Here is a 20,011-nt window from a genome sequence, read left to right as displayed (position 1 = left end):
GTTGTTGAAAAGTTCCTGTATTTAACATAAACATTAACTTTAAATAGACATAATAAATACAAGATACAAACTGTAATCACTAGAGCAACTACTCAAAAATATATTGCATTTTATTATAGTTTAATTACACCTTAATTTAAAAAATAAAGCAAGGAGATATAGCTAAAAAAATCAAGTGAGGAATCAGAATACCAAAGGAAGAAAAAAGGAAAGAAACAAAAAGAAAACTGCTAAACTGCAAACCCAAATCCAACCATGTCAATAATAACATTAAATGTAAACGTTAAATATAAATGGACTGAGAGTTTCCATTAGAAAGCAGTGACTGTCAGACCAGATTACAAAGCATAATCCATCTATTCGCTACCTACAAAAAACCCATTTTAACTATATAGACATAGAAATGTTGAAAGTAGAGACAGAGAAAGATATATCATGTTGACATTGATCAAAGGAAAGCTGGAGTGGCTACATTAGTAAATATTAAACACATATCAAAATGAGTAATATTACAAGGGATAAAGAGGACCGTATATAATGCTAAATGGATCAATTCACCAAGAAAACATAACAATCTAAAATGTGTAAACACCACCGCAAAGCTTCAAAATTCATGAAGCAAAAACTGGAAAAAGAAATAGACAAACCCACAATTACAGCTAGAGACTTCGACACTCTCAACTCAGTAACTGAAACAAGTATACAGAAAATCAGAAGGGAAATAGGAGACCTGAGCAGCACTAAAACTAACTTGACCTAACTGACATTTATAGGGCACCTGCCCCCCAAAAGCAGAATGTACATTCTTCTCAAGTAATGAAATATTCACCTAGATAGATCACATTTTTGGCTATAAAATAAACCTTAATATAAAAATACCAAAATCATACAAAGAATGTTCTCTATCAATAACAAAATTAAACTAGAATGCAATTACAAAAAGGTAATTAGGAAATCCCCAAATATTAAAAAATCAAACAACAAACTTCTAAAGAGGGAGTCACAAGAAAGATGAAAGATATTTTGAATTGAATGAAAAAATTCATGGGATATAGCTAAAGCAACATTTAGAGAAAAATTTACAGCTTTAAATACTTATATTAGAACAAATAGTCTCAACTCTAATATCTAGGCTTCCATTTTAAGAAACTGGAAAGAGAAAAGCAAATTAAACAAAAATCAGAAGAAAGGAGATAATAAGGATAAGAGCAAAAATGATTTAAATTGAAAACAGAAAAATAATAGGGAAAATTCAATGAAACCAAGACTTTATGAGACCAATCTGAGATCAACACGATTGATAAACCTCCAAGCAGAATGATCACAAGAACACACATTACCAATATCAACATCAGTGAAACAGGAGACATCACTACAGACTTTATAGACTGTGATATTGTGATTTATAAGATGTATGCATTTGGTATTTGTCCTGTTTCTGTCACAGAGTCACTAAAACCCTTGGGATTTCCTAAGTGATGAGAGCACTAAAGGTATATTCTGTTACATTAATAAGGTGACTTTTGGAAAGCACTAGGGATGGGGACTAATTGCCAGTGGAGTCAAACATGTGATTACAGGGTTGGAACTTGCAGTTCTGTGCCCCTATAACCATCACTACCTCTGAGGAGAGGGGAAAGCCTGGAGGTTGAGTCGATCACAAATGGTCAATGATTTAATCAGTTATGTCTATATAATGAAGACTCTATAAAATCCATAGTGTTACTGAACAAAGTGGGATTCGACTGCCTGCAGTGAAGCACAAGCATAACACAAAAATTGGTGGGGAAGAAAGAAATGTCCTTATAAACAGGTTGCCCAATTTGGAAGAACAGGCACTCCCCAGCTCCAGGCCAATCTCTTCCACCAAACGTAGAAAGAAATCAGCCAGCCACAGAACCAGAGTCAGTGTCCAGACGGCCTGCTCCATTCTTACTTGTCCTCCTAGAGCCCAAGGCTGTTACATGAACAGGTCTCCAGCTCTCCACCTTCAGGCTCTCTCTCTTTCAGGAGTACTCGCTCATGGGGTTGGGGTCGCCATTGCCTTGTACAGTTTCCTCCCTCTCCCAGGGCTAGGGGCAGACTACCAGATCACTGCAGCCAGTTGTGCAAGTGTCTGTCAGTGGGGCCCCGAGGTCCAAGGCTGCTCACACCCCGCAGGGCCGGTGAATGTTCCTGGCCCAAAAGTCTGTGCGCTGCTCTGAGAGAATGGGAACAGTCGGGGACCCATACTGTGCAGCACAAAACCGTAGTATCCAGTGATCCCAGGGCTGGTAAAGCGCACAGACCCTGCAAGCCCGCCCCTGACCAGGTGACCAAGGACAAGACAAGTGCCACGACCTGGGCCCAGCATCGACCACGTCCTGCAAATGCTCCAGCTCTCCCCTCAGGCTACCGGTTTAGTGAAAGAAACGCAAAGGGGCCAAGACTCTGTACCCTCCATTTAAATCTTCTGCCCCAAACTCCTAATGAATGCTGGAAGCGTCCCACTTTTCTAGTGGGCTAGACTGCATGTCAGCCTGTGCAGTATCTCTGCCCCTCCTCCAGCTGCCAGGATCCAGAAGAGGGCAGGAGGGTTTTCTAGCCTGCACAGGGACACAGCCTCTCTGTCAAGTAATGGTTTCTTTACCCTCACTGGAGGGTAAGGAGTCACACGCAGGGCTGCAGCTTCAATCTACTGCCTTGGAGTTTCTTGCAACCCCTCCCTCACTTCAGGGAGTTCAGCCTTTTGTGCCGCCTGGCAGATCCTCAACCTTTGCCCAGTGATCTGGCCAGATCACTTCTGTTACAATAGGATGGGGTTTGGAGAGCTTGAATTGGTGAACACATAGAGATTTGGTGAGAGTGGTGTGCTTACAGAGCAAAGAAGCTCTATGCTTTTTTCTTACCTTCCATATCTTCCATCTGATTGTTCTTGAGTTATATCCTTTGATAATACACTGATATTCTAGTTAAGTAAAAGTTTTGTCTGAGTTCTGTGAGCTGCTCTGCAAATTAGTTGAATCCAAGTTGGGGGTGATTAAAACCTCCACTCTATACCAGTTAGGTAAAAAGCTGAGGTGACAACCTGGACTTGAGATTGATGTCTGAAATGAGGATGGTGGGTGGAAGTAGTCTTATAGGACTAAGCCCTTAACCTGTGGAATCTAATGTTATTTCCAGGTAGATAATGTCAGAATTGAGTTAAATTGTAGGACACCCAGTTGCTAGGTGGTATGCAAAAAAATCCCCACAAATTAGAATTGGTACCCAAACCCTGTACAGACATGTAAAAGATCAAAAGGAATTATTAATAAAATCTTTCTGTCCATAAATTGACAACTTCAATGAAAGGAAATTCTTTTAATTACTTAACTTACTAAAACACAATAAAAAAGAATAGAAACCTGAAGAGCCCAATGTCTATTCTAAAAAACTGAGTTCATAGCTTACAATTCTCAAATAAAAAAAAAATTCCAGACTGAGATGGCTTCATTCATAAATTCTACTAAAAATTTAAGGAAGAAACAACACTAACTGCATGCAAACCCTTCCTAAATTAGAAGAGGAAGGGTTATTTCCCAATTCATTCTATGAGGCCACCATTACCCTAATACCAAACCCAACAAAATTACTGAAGGAAAAAAAAACAGTGCAGACCAATATCCCACCTGAATGTGTGTGCGAATGCACCAACAAAGTATTAGCTACTCAAATTCAGCAAAATGTAAAAAGGGTTAATACATCATGACCAAGTGAGATTTTATATTGGGAATATAATACTAGTTCATTATTCAAAAAAGTCAATGTAATTCAGAACATGAACAGAGTAAAGAAAAAAGCTACCTGATTATACCAATTGATGCAGAAAAGACATTTAATAAAATTCAACATCCATTTATGATTTAAAAACTACCAGCAAACAAGGAATAGCAGGTAATTTTATTAACCTAATAAAGCATATCTACAAAAAAATTATAACTAGTATTCTTAATAGTGGAAGACTAAATGTTTCCCCCTTAATATCAGGAACTATGCAAGGATGTCTACTCCCACCACTCTTACTCAACATTATATTGGCCATCCTAGTCATTATGATGAGGCAAAACCAACATTAAATATTTGTAATAAGCAAAAGATACATATTGAAATCCCTAAAACAAACATACATGCATACAACACAGAAGGTTAAATATAAAAGAATGTAAATATGTATCATGCAAGCTCTAATTATAAGCAAGCTGAAATGGCTACATTAATATTAGACAAAACAGACTTCAAGACAGGGAGTATGACCACAAATAGAGAGATAAACTTTGTGATGAAAATTGATGTCAGTTGACAGGGTTAATACATCAGAAAGACATAATTATAAACTTAAATCCATCTAACAAAATAATCCAAATCCATGAAGCAAAAACTGACAGAACCAAAGGAAAACAAATTTACAATCTTAAGAGTTTTTAAAAACATATTTTATTGACCATGTTATTACAGTTGTCTGAATTTTTCCCCTTTCCCCCCGTCCACCTGGCACCCCCATTTCCCCCCTTAGTTCATGTCCATGGGTCATGCATGTAAGTTCTTTGGCTACTCCATTATCTACATTGTTCTTAACACCCCCGTCTTTTTTGTCCCTACTAATTTGTGATCCTTAATCCCTGCACCTTTACCCCCATTTTCCCCCTCCCAACTGATAACCCTCCAAATGATCTTCATATCTATGATTCTGTTCCTGTTCTGCTTGTTTGCTTAGTTTGTTATTTGGATTCAATTTTTGATAGTTGTAAATTTGTTGCCATTTTAATGTTCATTGTTTTGATCTTCTTCTTATATAATTTCCTTTAGCATTTCATATAATGGCTTGGTGATGATGAACTCCTTTAGTTTTACCTTGCCTGGAAAGCACTTTATCTGCCCTTGATTTCTAAATGATAGCCTTACTGGATAGAGTAACCTAGGTAGTAGGTCCTTGCTTTTCACACTTGGAATACTTCTTGCCAGCCCCTTCTCACCTGCAAAGTTTCTTCTGAGAAATCAGCTGACAGCCTTATAGGAATTCCTCTGTAGGGAATTGTCTGCTTTTCTCATACTGCTTTTAAGATTCGCTCTTTATCTTTAACGTTTGGCATTTTAATTATGATGTGTCTTGGTGTGGTCGTCTTTGGGTCCATCTTGTTTGGGACTGTGTTTCCTGGACTTGTATGTCTATTTCCTTCACCAAATTAGGGAAGTTTTCTTTCATTATTTTTTCTAATAAGTTTTCAATTTCTTCCTCTTCCTCTTCTCCTTCTGGCACCCCTATGATTCAGATGTTGGTATATTTAAAGATGTCCCAGAGGTATCTAAGCCTATCCTCTTTTTTGAATTCTTTTTTCTTCCTTCTGTTCTGACTGAATGTTTTTTCCTCCTTTGTGTTCCAAACTGTTGATTTGATTCCCAGCTTCATCTTCTCCACTGTTGGTTCCCTGTAGATTTTTCTTTATTTCACTTAATGCAACGTTCACTTCTGCCTGGGTCTTTATTATGGTGTTGAGGTATCCAATGAGTTCCTGGAGCATCCTGATAACCAGTGTTTTGAACTGTACATCTGAGAGGTTTTGCTTATTTCCATTTAGTTCTTTTTCTAGAGTTCTGTTCTGTTCTTTCATTTGGGTCACATTTCTTTGTTGCCTCATTTTTACAGCCTCCCTATGTTTGTTTCTGTGTATTAGGTAGAGCTGCTTTGACTCCCTGTGTTAGCATACCCGTTATGTTGCATAGGGCAGAGTCTTCGGTAATCACTAGGGTGGGGCAACCTATGGGACTGCTCTGTTGCTCTGTGTGGAAGAGGGCTTGGAGAGGAGAAAATGTCACTGCATGGCCTCTGGAATTTTGCCCGAGGGGAAGCTGTCTTCCTCTTGTGCTTCACTTTCTCCCCATATGCCACTAGTGCCCTTCTGGCTGTTGCCCTGGTGCTGAATTCCGATGGTGGTGTGTTTGAGTGAGTCAAGTCCATTGTGGGCCCATTAGAAGGACACAGTTTCTTCCACTGATTTTTACAGCCAAAAGTTATAGGGACTTACCTTCCTGGTGCTGGGATCCTGGGATGGATGGTCTGGACTGTGTCTGGGATTCCTCCCTCCTGAGCTATCCCTCCCATTTTTTTATCCACCACACATGGAGTGGGACCACCCGTCCCCATCTCCCTGCCTCTTCACCTCTCCGTCCCTCCTACCCATCTGGATGAATGTGGCTTCTTTAAATTCTTTGTTGTCAGACTTGGACATGGCTTGATTTTCTGAAAATTTTGGGTGAAATTTGTTTTGTAGTGTAGCTGTATTTTTTGCTATAGTTGTGCAGAGGGGCAAACTATGTTTACCTATGCCTCCATCTTGACTGAAACCAATCTTAGAGATTTTTAAGACCCTAACAATTAGGCAAAAAAACATAAGAATATAGCAATCTGAACTAAACTGTCAATCACCGAACCTACTGACATGTATAGAAACCTATACTCAGTAACTACAGTATATTCTTTACAAGTACACATGAAAGTTAAATAGGATAAAACATATGCTGAAGTATAAATAAAACAATCTTAAATTTTAAAGTGCTGAAATCTTATAGAAGATACTCTCTAAATTAGAAATTATTAACATAAGGTATCTAGAAAAGACCAAATATTTAGAAATTGTATTTTAAACATTTTTTAATAGCTCATGGATCAGAGAAGAAATTGCCAGGGAAAATAAAAAACACTTTGAACTACACAATAATTAAAATACAGTATGTCATAATCTGTGAGGTACGGCTAAAGTTGTACCTACTTAGAGCAAAATTTGAATCTTTGAATGTTTATGTTAGAAAGAAAAAGAGGCTCCATAACATAGATCTAAGTTTCCACCTAACAATGTGAACAAAGTAAATCCACAATAATTAGAAAGAGGAAATTAAATCAAGAACAGAAAACAATAAAATAGATATCATTAAAGAAAATTACCAAAGCCAACAGTTGGTTTTTATAAGGATTAATACAATTAGTAATCTCCTAGCAAGACTGGATTCAGATAAACAGAATAAACATCAATTATCCCGTTAGAAATGAACGAATAAATATCACTCCAAATTCTACAGAGACCAAAAGATAACTATTTTATATATTTGTTTCAGGTGTTCAGCATAGTAGTTAGACAATTACATAATCTGTTAAGTGATTCCCTTGATAAGGCTAGTACCCACTTGGCACCACACGTAGTAATTACAATAATATTGACTATGTTCCCTATTGTGTATTTTACATCCCTGGGACTATTTTCTAACTTCTTACTTTCTCCACCCAAAAGGATCAATTATTATTAACAACTTTATGCCAGTAAATTTAACAATTCAAATGAAATAAAGTCTTTGAAAAATACAAGTTACTCAAAATGACAAGATCGAATAGAAAACATGAATAGACTTGTATCAGAGAAATAGGTTTTATCTAAACCCCCCTACATAGTAGTTGTTTGAAAATAAGGATTGAGTATAAATGGGCACAAAGGACCTTTATGGAGTGGTGGAAATTTTCAAAAACTAGATTGTAGTGATGGTTGCACAATTCTGTAAACCTATTAAAAACCAATCAACTGGACAATTAAGGGGGTGAATTTTATGGTGCAGTATATAAATTATAGCTCAATAAAGGTATTTTAAAAACTATCTACAAGAAAACTCCAAGCCCATGTGGTTTTAGTTATGAACTATACCAAAAATTAAAGGAAATGATTTCAATTTTTTAAAATATGTTAATTGATTTTAGAGAGAGGGGGAGAGAAGGAGAAAAGAGACAGAAACATCAATATGAAAAAGAAACACCAACTGGCTGCTGCCCTGCATGCCCCAACCAAAGATCAAACTCACAACCTAGGTACCTCCCCTGACTGGGAATTGAAATGCCAGCCCTTTGGTGCGTAGGACAATGCTCCAACCAACTGAGCCGCACCAGCCAGGGCTTATTTCAATTTTATAGAAACTCCTTTAGAAAATATAAGAGGATGGAACACTTTCCAACTTATTCTGTGAGGCCAGGATAATTCTGCTATCAAAAACTTGATAAAAAAAGGAAATTGTAAACTAACATCACTTATAAACATAGATACAAAAGTCCTTAAAAATCTGTTAGCAAGTTGAATTTTGAGGTATATAAAAAGAATACATCATGACCAAGTAGGGTCTATGCCAAAAATACAAGGCTGATTTACTACTGGAAAATTCAACATAACCTACCATATAATAATATATACTATATCATTCTATTTATGCAAACTAAGTTCTAGACCAGGCAAAAGTGATCTGTTGTAAAATCTAAATCTAATGTAAAATAAAAATCAGTACAATAATTGCCTGGGGTGGACGGGAGACTGACTGGCACAGGAGAGAAGGGAACTTCCTGAAGATATGGAAATGTTCTACAGTAAAATTGGGTTGTGTTTTACATGGATTTAGATGACTGCATCTGTTGCATTTCAATATATGTAAATTTTACCTCCTCCGCCCCTCCCCCCCAAAGCTTTTAAAAGTAGCAAGTGGAAGGATGGGAATGGGAAGAAGTACATGAAACAAGAATGGCAAAATATTGATGTGTTGAGGCTGGGTGATGAACCATGGGAATTCATTATACTAGTCTGTTTTTGGTTTTAATTTATATAATAAAAAGTGAAAAAGAAAACAAAACACAGAGGTTTTCATTGAGAACATGTTAAATAAGTCAAAATGTTTTGTGGTTCCCCACCACCATCACAAAGTTATTATAATTTCCTGTAGCATGTAACTAGTAAGAATAGAATGCACAGTTCTTGCCTATATTGTGTTCTAGTTAAAGCAGAAAATGGTTAAAAGGGCTTGCTATTACATACTTTACTAAGAACTAGTAAAATTTATTAGGGATGAGGACTGTCAAGAACTTGATATCTTGCTTTTAATATCTGAAACACTGTCACTACTGAGTTTGTTTAGCCAAGAGGCATAAATAGGAATTGGGGCAGGGGGAAAGGGCATGGATGTTTCAGAGTTTTCAGCTCTTATAAAAAGAAAAACTTTAACAGTGCTGGTCTCCAAAAAGTAAAGGGGCTGCCTCTGGACTTAATTCCCTTATTTATGTAGATGTTCAAATAGCATTTGGAAATTTGGACACTGGCAAAAATCACTAGAAGAAAACAGCTATTAAGTTTCCTTCGAGCAGATATTTTGCAGGTCTTTGAACTACTTCCTCTTATTTCAATCTAAGTTAAAAGAGAGAAGCACAGGGCTTTGTGGTAATTGTTTTAAAAAGAATTTATCAGAGGGGTGGGGGAACTGGAAATATGTTGTTTAAGGGTACAAACTTGTGAGGAGTAGATAAATAAATCCTGGAAATCTAATGCATTAGCACAGTGATTATAGTGTAGTATAGTATATAGTATAATAATGTATTATAAACTTAAAAGTTGCTAAGTGCCTAAAAAAATACTTCAGCCAAAATGCAGTGTCCTGATAAAAACTGTAATACCACTATAAACCCCAAATGTAATACTTTGGCACATATGGTTGAATAGTACGCATAGAAATTTTTGTAAATTACCACAAAAATGAGTGGTTTTACATTTCTGGGCTGAACTGAAAATTTCTAGGTTAATATTTCTTGATAAAGTAATAAGATAAATTGTACAACCAATCACAATATGCCGCCCTGCCCCAGGTACTGCGTTTCCTTTCCTCAAAGAATAGTGATTGTTGTGAGCCCTTCCTCTACGCTAAGTACTGTGGAGCAAGTAGTCAAAGCATAAGACAGGAACTTTATTCTAAGGAACCTTACAATTTACAGCCCTGGCTGGTGTGGCTCAGTGATTGAGCGTGGTCCTGCAAAGTGAGGGGTCACTGTCACCAGTTCGATTCCCAATCAGGACACACACCTGGGCTGCTGGCCAGGTCCCAGGTTGGGGACATGCGACTGATGTTTCTCTTCCACATGGATGTTTCTCTCCTCTTTTTCCCTCCCTTCCCCTCTCTCTAAAAAATAAGACCTTTAAAATACATATATATATTTTAAAGTTTTTAACTACAAAGGCAAGACACGCCTAAAAAATAAGCCAGCACCACACAGTAGTACCTCATTAAGTGACAGAAGAGAGTATATGTAAGACCTGCATAGAAATGGAAAGAGCATTCTGCTGGCATGGTTTCAGGAGAGCGACTTGAGCTATGGGAACTTAAACTGAGACTGAAAGAATTTAGACAGTAAGAAAAACGGAGTGGGAAGGAGGCAGGCACCTCCAGTGAAGGAGAACAGGGTAAAGCAAGCAATGTGATGAAGTAATTTGAAAATAAATCTGACTTTTGTCTCCACAAAACTCCCAGTATCTCTCCAATGCCTTTGGTTCTCTAATCAATTGCTTCCCAAACCTTTAGAAATGTGGTCCTTGGACAAGCAGCATCACCAACGATCTGGGAACTTGAACTACAAATACTGGGGACCCGTCCCAGACCTAAAAAGTCAGAAAGAAGGGGAGTTGGGCAGCAGTCTGTGTTTTAACAAGCCCTTCAGGTGGCTGTGATGTATGCCCAAATTTGAAAACCACTACCCTAGGACTACCAGCTACGCACAAATCTCCGCACAGGAAAGTGATGATGTTCTGAGTGCCACTCAGCCACTTCGCTGGGTGTAGAAAGGGAATCGATGGCACGTCTCGATCTTCCAAGAGTTCATTCTGTGGCCCAACTTAGCTTCCTCCTCCCGTACACCCTGTTTCAATTACTACTCTCTGTGCCACTGCCTCCCGTATTACTTTACGCTCACCGGGCCCGCTCCCGCCCCTCCGCCACCCTACCTCAGTGTCAGAGGGGACGTGGTGCCGGCAGGGAAGTGAACTGTCCAAGGAGACAGTAACAGATGTAGCGCTTGCCCATAACGTGCCAAACAGCAGTAAAACGCCTCGGCCCCATAAAGTACCGCTCCAGAACCAGTGGCTTGGGCTTGGGCTTGGGCCCGGGCCTGAACCCGAGAAACCCGCTCCTCTAACCCATTCGGGCGCCATCTTTGGGCTGAGCGTCGTTACCACGGACTACGTGACGCCTCCGCTCCCGGCGCCAGCCCCGCCTCTCACCGCTCAGGACAGGTGGAGGGGGGGGCAGCTGGCGAAAAGCTGTTTTTCGATTGGCTAGCGTCATCCGTAAGAAGTTCACCGCGAACAGGAGACGTGCTTCCTTGCGTGAAGCCAGCCTATAAATACCGTTTAGCGGCCCACGTGAGTTGGCATGGGAGAGTTGGCAAGTGATATTGATGGTAATAGGGATAGTGAGGTGTAAATGTCTTTACTGAGTGGTTTTTCAGTCTTTAATTCAGTTAGTAACGGAAAAGATATGCACCCACGACGTGCCAGGTGGCTTAGAAAAACAAACTGCTGCAGAATTTTTAATGGTATAGCCCTATGTACAAAAGGTGAATGGAATATACTTTTAATTTTTACTTATCATAAGTCACCAATTGCAGGCCCATTTCTTCTAAAGTCATTTACTGTAAAAGCAATGATGTATGTGTCTTTTATTATTCAACCTCATCCCTTATTTAAAAACAAAAAATTGAAATTGTATTAACCCAATAAGAGATTGGGTGGATGTTTAAAATTAAGGACACAACCTTCAAAACTGAGCAGTAGAGGAGGGTGGGGGTTTCTGGGTGGAGGCATCGAGCAAAAAAGGGAAAGGACTCACGGACATGGACAACAGTGTGGTGACTGAGGAAGGAAGGGGTGTGGGTGAAGGTGGAAGAGGGCATAAAGGGGATAAATGGTAATGGGAAAAATACAAGAAATAAACTGAGCTGTGAGGAACTACAAAAAATTTTGAAAATCGGGACAAATCTATTACCCATGAGGAAACAAAATTAAAACTAGAAACTGGAAGCGCTTAGCTGGGACAGTCATTCAGCAGGAAGTGGATATGGTAAATTACTATACTAGGAACCACATGGGTAGGAAGAATATGAAGTCCCTAAAACTTGATATTTCATCCGTGAAGATCATGTACTCAAATAATGTAGTAGGGGTGGGGCATTTTACAAGACTCATCAGATAATGTGTCTGTTATCCCACAACTTATGTAAGTTGGATTCCAAAACAAATTTATCACTTTCAGAAAATGTGCTGTTTCCACTACAAAACCCCAAAGAAATTGGGGATTGTCAACAAAGAACTCCAGTAATCTTCAAGTTCCTGATTGTAATAGTAGCGCCATTGTGGGAGAGGTTGTTTTAGTGGTTTAACAGAAAAGGTGCTAGCCACTCAAGCTCATTTCTGTGAAACATGGAACTCATCCAATGGTAACTTTGGCTTCAGGACTACTTTTGCACTGACCAAACCTCATTATGAGAACAGAATAGTGCATGCACCTTCATTTATAAGTGCTGCATTTCATCAGTTGAAAAAGAATGAATTTGCATGCAAGGCTCCTTTGCTACTGCATTTACTTAAGTTATCCTAAAGACTATCACCTTTCTATTCCCTAATTTGCTCAAATGCCTATCACTTCTTGTGTATTCACCCCCACTGCTCTACCATCATCTATCCCACTCACACCACCACATTCACTTCACTCCTACAAAGGTGACATGCATTGAGATTTCTTTTCCTTTCCTCTACTTGACTAGTCCAAACCTGAATATCCATCTGCCTTCCAGGACACATTCTAGGCGTAGCATCCTAAGTCTCCTCAGCTCACCAACTCCCCTACCCCTGCAAAAGAAATAAACCAAAAAAAGCCATCTCCTGGTTCCCTAACTTTGTAAATGTATTACCCATTAGGCAACCAAAGGTAGAAACATGTAGCCCTTGAATACTCTCCATGTGGTTTCAAAATTGTTAGTATTTATGGAGCCCAGTCTATTTCAGTGCTCAAGAAACTCAGTTAACTGCCAGTCAAAATGGCAGCGTAGGCAGGTATGGCTCATCTCTCTGCACAACCCCATCAAAATTACAACTAAAAGATAGAACCGCCACCACTGAGAATGGCCAGAAATTGAGTTGAATAGAAGTCTGACTACGAAATTAAAGAAACCACATCCATCCAGGTGGAACCAGCAAGCTGGTGCCATATCTGAGACTCTATCAATTTGGCTGACATTGTTTGACCCACTTTGGAGGTCCCCAGAGACTCTGCCCCACCCAACTTATGGGCCTACCCAAGCTGCTTTTCCTAAGAACGGCTGGTCCTGGCTCATACCGTACAACTTCCTAAATCCTCTCAAACAAGCAACACCTGACCTCAGTGAACCCCAAACTGAGCAGCAGCAGCCGGCCTAGTTTCACAGCTTGGCTTTATTTGGGAATCTCCAAGGTTAGCACAAGCAGTAGCCATCCCGATTGCTTTATAGCTCAGGCAGGGCCCAGGCAAAATACAGGCTGGGGCTGAACTTGGCCTGCACCACCAAGGAAACCCCAGGGCCAGCACACCCAGTGGACAGTTTTCAGACCATGTGGGAGCACCACCACCCTGCTCCTGCACAGCTGATCCTCCACAGAGGGTGGAGGTTGGTGATCAGTGGTCACAGCCAATCCTAGCAGCTGACTGGCCAGGTTAAATCCCTCCCATTGACCTACTGACAGCAACCAAAGCTCAACTACAAGAGGAGGGTGTACTCAGCCCTCACAGGGTTTGCACCTTGAGTACCCAGATTGAATGATAGGGGAGGTAGAGCCACTGGAACCTACTGGACACCTACTACATTAGGCTATGCTACCAAGACAGGAAGTCATAGCAGCTCTACCGAATACATAGAAACAAACACAGGGAGGCTGCCAAAATGAGGAGACAAAGAAACATGGCCCAAATGAAAGACCGTATCAAAACTGCAGAAAAAGAATGAAAAAAAAATATGGATACACGCAATCAGATGCAGAGTTCAAAACACTGGTTGTAAGTGTGCTCAAAGAATTTAGTGAGGACCTCAACAGCACAAAAAAGACCCAGTCAGAAACGAAGGATACACTAGTTGAAATAAAGAACAAATTACAGGGAAACAATAGAGTGGATGAAGCCGAGAATCAAATCAATGACTTGGAACATAAGGAAGCCAAAAAATAAAATTAAAATAATCAGAATGAGAAAGAATCCTAAGAAAATGAGAACCGTATAAGCTGCCTCTGGGACGTCAGGAGGTTCAACGTTCGCATCATAGGGGTGCCAGAAGACGACAAAGAGCAAGAAATTGGGACTCTATTTGAAAAAACAATGAGAAAACTTCCCTAATATGGTGAAGGCAATGGACATACAAATCCAGGAAGCAGAGTCCCAAACAAGATGGATGCAGAGACCCACTCCAAGACACATAATTAAAATGCCAAAGATTAAAGAGATAATTTTATGTTTTTAGAGAGGGAGAGGGAGGAAGAGAGGAAGAGAAACATCAATGTGTGGTTGCACCTCACGTGGCCCCTGCTGCGGACCTGGCCTGCAACCCGGGCATGTGCCCTACACTGGGAATCTACCTCCAACACTTTGGCTCGCAGGCTGGCACTCAAATCCACTGAGCCAGCCACACCAGCTAGGGCTAAAGACAAGAGAGAATTTTAAAAGCGGCAAGAAAGAAGTTAGTTACCTACAGGGGTTTTGATTTCTCAAAAGAAACTTTGCAGGCTAAGAGGGATTGGCAAGAGATATTCAAAGTCATGAAAAGCAGGGACCTACAGCCAAAATTGCTCTACTCAAAAAAGCTATCATTTAGGGATCAAAGAGCAGATAAAGAGCTTCCCAGACAAGAAAAAAAACTAAAAGAGTTCATCACCACCAAACCATTATTATATGAAATGTTAAAGGGACTTAAGAGATCAAAACTATGAACAATAAAATGGCAATAAGTACCTATCAACAATTGAATCTAAAAAAATTAACTATGCAAACAAGGAGAACAGAGACAGAGTTGGTGGATAAGTGCTCCACCACTATAAAACTTCCAAGTTACTCCTTTTAACACTGTTCCCAACTGAAATTTCATCACACATATACCCCTCTAACTTCTTTCATACCTGATAACTGCCACCATTTAAGCATACAGTAAGTGAATTTAGGGCAAAGTGATTTTTAAGTCACCTAATAAAAACACAAGAGAAACAAATCCATTTTATTTACTCTTTAAAATAGATTTTATTTATTATTTTAGAGAGGGAAGGGAGGGGGAAAGAGGATGAGAACCATTGACATGTTAGGGAAACATTCACCATCTGACTCCCGTTTGCTTCTTGACCAGGAACTAAATCAACCTGCCACCCAACCATGTGCCCTAACCCAACTGAGCCACACCAGTCAGGGCTGTTATTTGCTTTTCAGTTAAGTTTAAATCCTTGAGGGGTACAGCATCTGGAGGGGGGAAAAAGAACACATTGTCATTAGGTGCATGTTATATACAAATTTACAAATGTTATTGACACAACATGGATAAATCTCCCATTGTCCTTTTACTTGTCTCTGAAAGGCATCCAATGACATATGCAGGTGGGTAAGGAACCAAGTTTTATAGCCTTCTGCTTTTAAGTGAATGTGTTTTGATTAAGAACCATTCTGGGAGCACTTAAAGTTCATTTAATTTTGCTTCTTTTAATGATGGTAAAAAGCTTTCTTTGGTAAGGCCCGTAACTGCTCAGCAAGGTTCAAAAGTACTTCATGACCTCAAGACTATGGCCATGACTATTAAAAATAGATCCTAACTAAAGAAAACAGGAGTTATTTTAGAAAACCTCAGGATCTAGAATCAAAGACTTGGGCCAAAGTCCTGGGACCTACAAACATGAACATCAGTTTTCTTCTACAAAATAAGACTGAAACCACCTATTCTAACACAACTGTCATGATGAAGAGATCAGAGTAATTATTATGCCAGGAAACAGTATGTTTTTAATTTTCTAGCAACTACGTCAGCACCAAATAAATATTTTTGCAAGAAAATTATTCACTTCCGTACTATTTTCCCCTTACACAACTTTAGCAAAATCTGATTTATTTGAAAATTTTGCCTTCACTTTCCTTCTAATGCCAAGAATCTGATGTTCCATAATACATTTAAACAGAGCCACTAATTTTGCAGCATAATCTTACTGGTGACATTTTATAATCAAAATAGTTCCTAGAGCTCAAAGTACAACACCTTGAGCTTAGTTTGACTCAATAGGGTATCATACTGCTAATAACTGTACTTACTACACGGATTCTGTGTCCAATGGCCTTAGCAGGAAGATTGCTTCGGAATTTAGCACGGACCATGCCACTGTTGCCATGAGCACGAGTTACCTTTCCCCAGATGACTCTGGTTTTGTTTGGTTTACCACCAGGAGTCACTGTGTTGCTGATTTTAAAAGGGAGTAAGAAGCCAAACAATTAGTACAATGTGTATAATGTGGTACAAATACAAAGCAACATCTACACTAGTGGCTCTCAACCCTAGTTAACCACTCAAGCCACCATTTAAAACCCCAGGGCATCACTCTTTTAACAAATACTTGAGTACCATACCTACTATATGCCAAAAACTTTCATAAAAGTATTTTTTTAAAATTTTGTCAAATGTAGTAGTTTGCAAAATATTAAATCCCTTTCAGAGGATAAACAAGTATATAACCCTAAGTTATATGTAAATGAAATATACAGAATGTAATATAGGATCTGCAATACTGAAAAAGAAAAGGGGAGCAAGTAGTTTGAAAATATTTGTGTTTCAAATTTTAAATAGCCAGGAAGGCCTCACTGAAAAGATAACACTGAAACAAAAACTGAGGTGGTGATTTCCCTTGCTTGGGGAAAGGCTAAAGAGACCAAGGAGTGAATTCTGGCTGGCTGAAGAGTAGATATAGAAAACCTTGAATGCCTAGGGTCTTTAATGACGCTGGCTTTTACTAAATGACATGGGGCTCAGCTGCAGTTTGAGCAATGTACAGATGATGTGACGTAATTTAAAGGATTACTCTGGGTACAGGAGGAAAGGAAGACAAAGATGAAAGGATGTACCTAGAGATTTTAATTGGTCTGGAATGGGTTTATGAAACCAGGATAAAGAATCAATACTATAGAGACATAACATCTTTAAGTATGTATATAAAATATAATTTCAAGGAATCAACAAAATAAAGGTATGTAAAAAGTGCTCTATGGTATCTTAATAAAGCATGGCAATACTATAGACTTACTTCTTTGCTTTGTACACATAGGCACATCTCTTGCCCAGATAGAATTCAGTTTCATCTCGAGCATAAACACCTTCAATTTTAAGAAGAGCTGTGTGTTCCCTCTGGTTCCGGAGACCCCGTTTATAGCCAGCAAAAATGGCCTTGGACCACAGCCTAAGACACAGAAAAGACGTATCAACCATAAACTGTTATCATACCTCACTTCAACCAGTATGATTTCTTTCACCTGGAATGACCCCTACCCAAAAGTTATCTATAGCAAACATCTAATTCCCCCCCCCGCCCCCAGTTTAAAGCTCGCATTTACTTAGGTCCGGGCCTAATAAAAATGTACAATAAAGCAATTATGTTAAAAACGCGTACCTTCCAGACATACTTGTCGTTGTAGAAGTCCTGTTCCCAGCAGGCTTTCAAATAAAAAGAATCAGTTTAAAATCTTGCAACGCACGTTCACCACCTAGTTCCCTTCTTGTTTCTTAAGCTTGTTAGGTAAGTAACTTTCTGATCGGCATTTCGCGTTAAGAGCATGGGGAAACGTAATCGTACTGTACCAGCTACATAATGTGCAGTCTGGCAAGACATCCCAACCTTAGAGAATGCCTGATAGCTAAACAAACTCCAAAATGAAACGAAAGTGGCAAGACTGTATACTAAAATAACCCCTAGAAATCTCCAAAATCCTACAAAAGGAAAAAAAAAAAGGTCAAGGAGTCAGATAAGCACCGGGAACACAAAGAGAACACAGAAGAGAGGAGCTCTTCTCTTTTCCTTCCCTCTCACCCCTTAAACCAATGAATAAAAGAAAAGCTGAAGACGTTGTAGACAAGCAAAGCCAGGCAGGAGGGGCAGCAAACAGAACAACCCAGACAAAAGCAGCCACTGTCTCAAAAAGGTAAATGCAGACGAAGTGCATCTACTTCACTCCCTTAGGGCCCAGAAAGCAACTATGATTATGCGAGCACCCGTTCTCGGGACGTCAGGGGACCAACACCATCAGTCCTACATCTCCTCCATCCTGTCCTCCCTGCTGCTGGAATGCACAGCAATCAATGCCTAGCTCAGCCTCCGTGCCACAGCACTGCCTCGCCGACATATGCGCTGGAAACCACTGCAGTTATTCACTCCCAAAATTCAGCAGCAAGAACCCAACTCACCTCTACAGGCTTCAAGATGGCGGAAAAAGGAAAGCGAGACTCCGCCGCTTGGCCTTGTGGGATAAACATCTCTCCGCCCCGCCCCCAGTTTAGGCATCTTCCGCAACTGCCAAAAAGAAAGCCTTAGAAATCCTTTTCTGACTGAACGAAGCCACATTCAAGAGCACTCTTACAATTTTTTTCCCCTAATTCATTTCATCTTTGTAGGCTGCAGGGTGTATTATTTTGGAACAGGGGTAGGCAAAAGTGGTAGCCAGCCAGAGGACGAGACTCAAAGGACCCATAAAGCTACGTGTTGCTATAGAAACACCTTAGTCCGGTTCTTGCGTCGTCGCTTTAAAGTAGGTGGAAAAAGTGAAGCCGGATTGGAGGACGTTCCCCGGCCTCGGGTACTCCAGACTTGCAGATTTGATTCGCCCACGTTGGGGTATCTTTTCCTCTTACAACACAGGAGTAGGGCGATCTGAGACACGGATCCTGGCCTGGAAAAGAAAGGCCGGTAGCAGGGAGGGAGGAGCTCTGATCGTTACCCCCCGTTCTTCCTTACACTCCTATATCTCTGCAGAAATGACCTAAATTCTTACCTCTGTCCTTTGTTTTGTTCCTGAGATTATAGACTACGCTGAAAAGGACTTATTTCTTTAAAACATTTATTTACTTACTTACTTATTTATTTTTAGACAGGAGAAAGGGAAGGAGAGGGCGAGGGATTGGCTGCCTCTCCTACGAGTCCCGACTAGGGGACCGAACCTCAAGTGCCCTGACCCGGAATCCAGCGGTGACGCTGAAAGACGCCAACCAACTGAGCCACACCGATTAGGGCAAGTCTTACTCCTTTACAAGAAAAACCCATCCAAAGACCAGGCAAACTGTCCAGGCTCCCAACACCGGGCCTAGCTCTGTGCACACACGTAATAGGTCTTCAGTAATTAGTTGTGGAGATGAGCATGAGATCGATTAGTGGACGTCGGAAATTTACTTTTCGTAATTATTGCACATTTATTTGGGTTACTCGATGGATCCATTAATTTATTGTACAGTTTATCGAATGGCTCTCATGTCCTAAGCTTTGTTCTTGGCAGTAAACAAAACAACAGAAATCCCTGCCCGGATAGAGCTTGCTTTCTAGTAGGGGAGCAAGACAATCAGTAAAATATATGGCACATTAGAAGATGATGTGGGAAAATTTTTCTTTATGGAGAAAAATTAAGCAAGAAGGACTAAAAGAAGGCTTTTAGTCCTGACTGGCATGGTTCAGTTTGTTGGGCGTGGTTCAGCTAAGTTAAGGGTCCCTGGTTTGTTCCGAGACAGGGTACATGCCTGTGATGTGGGTTCTGTCCCCAGTTGAGGCAACTGATCCGTGTTTCTTTCTCTCCCTTCCCCTCTCTAAAAATAAATAAAACCTTTTTTTTTTTTTTTTAAGGAGTCTTTTACTCTGAAATGGGAAGCCATTTGAGAATTCTCTACAGGGGAGTTAATCAATCTGACTTTTCGTTTTAACACGCTCAATGTGTTGGGACTGAAGGGAAACAAGGGTGCCAGCATGGAGATCAATTAGGAAGCTAATGTAAAGATTTTGATGAGAAATTATGGGTATAGACAAAGGTGATTAGTACTGGAATCCTGGATGTATTTTAAATGTAACACCAGATTTGATGATGGGTAAGAAATGAGAAAGAAGAGATGTGTATCAATCATATTTCAAAT

General features: G+C 39.9%; 2 protein-coding genes across 3 annotated transcripts in view; both read right to left on the bottom strand.

Annotated features, from left to right (window-relative positions):
• The window catches only part of LMLN (leishmanolysin like peptidase), an 85,367-nt gene extending 74,315 nt beyond the window's left edge, over positions 1-11,052 (bottom strand). Inside the window, exon 1 of the mRNA XM_054575171.1 lies at positions 10,809-11,052. Within this exon, the coding sequence (XP_054431146.1) occupies positions 10,809-11,015 (207 nt within the window). The 5' untranslated portion in view covers positions 11,016-11,052. The remainder of the gene's footprint in view (positions 1-10,808) is intronic.
• A 4,040-nt stretch (positions 11,053-15,092) lies between these two features.
• On the bottom strand, positions 15,093-18,351 carry RPL35A (ribosomal protein L35a). Of its 2 annotated transcripts, none has more exons than XM_054574963.1 (5): positions 18,305-18,351; positions 17,514-17,557; positions 17,151-17,303; positions 16,168-16,312; positions 15,093-15,330 (listed from the first exon to the last, which is right to left on the bottom strand). In XM_054574963.1, the coding sequence occupies exons 2-5, from the start codon at positions 17,522-17,524 to the stop codon at positions 15,307-15,309; spliced, it is 333 nt and encodes a 110-aa protein (XP_054430938.1). In that variant the 5' UTR covers positions 17,525-17,557; positions 18,305-18,351; the 3' UTR covers positions 15,093-15,306. The 2 variants fall into 2 exon arrangements, with proteins under 2 accessions (XP_054430938.1, XP_054430939.1); XM_054574964.1 differs by lacking the exon at positions 18,305-18,351 and adding an exon at positions 18,113-18,130.
• Between the last annotated feature and the right edge of the window lie 1,660 nt (positions 18,352-20,011).

Source organism: Pteronotus mesoamericanus, unplaced genomic scaffold (assembly GCF_021234165.1).
Source record: "Pteronotus mesoamericanus isolate MK-2021 breed Mesoamerican mustached bat unplaced genomic scaffold, CSHL_Meso_final contig_27, whole genome shotgun sequence".
Classification (NCBI taxonomy): domain Eukaryota; kingdom Metazoa; phylum Chordata; class Mammalia; order Chiroptera; family Mormoopidae; genus Pteronotus; species Pteronotus mesoamericanus.
Note: the sequence above shows the minus strand (reverse complement) of the source record. Positions and strands in the feature narration are given on the sequence as shown.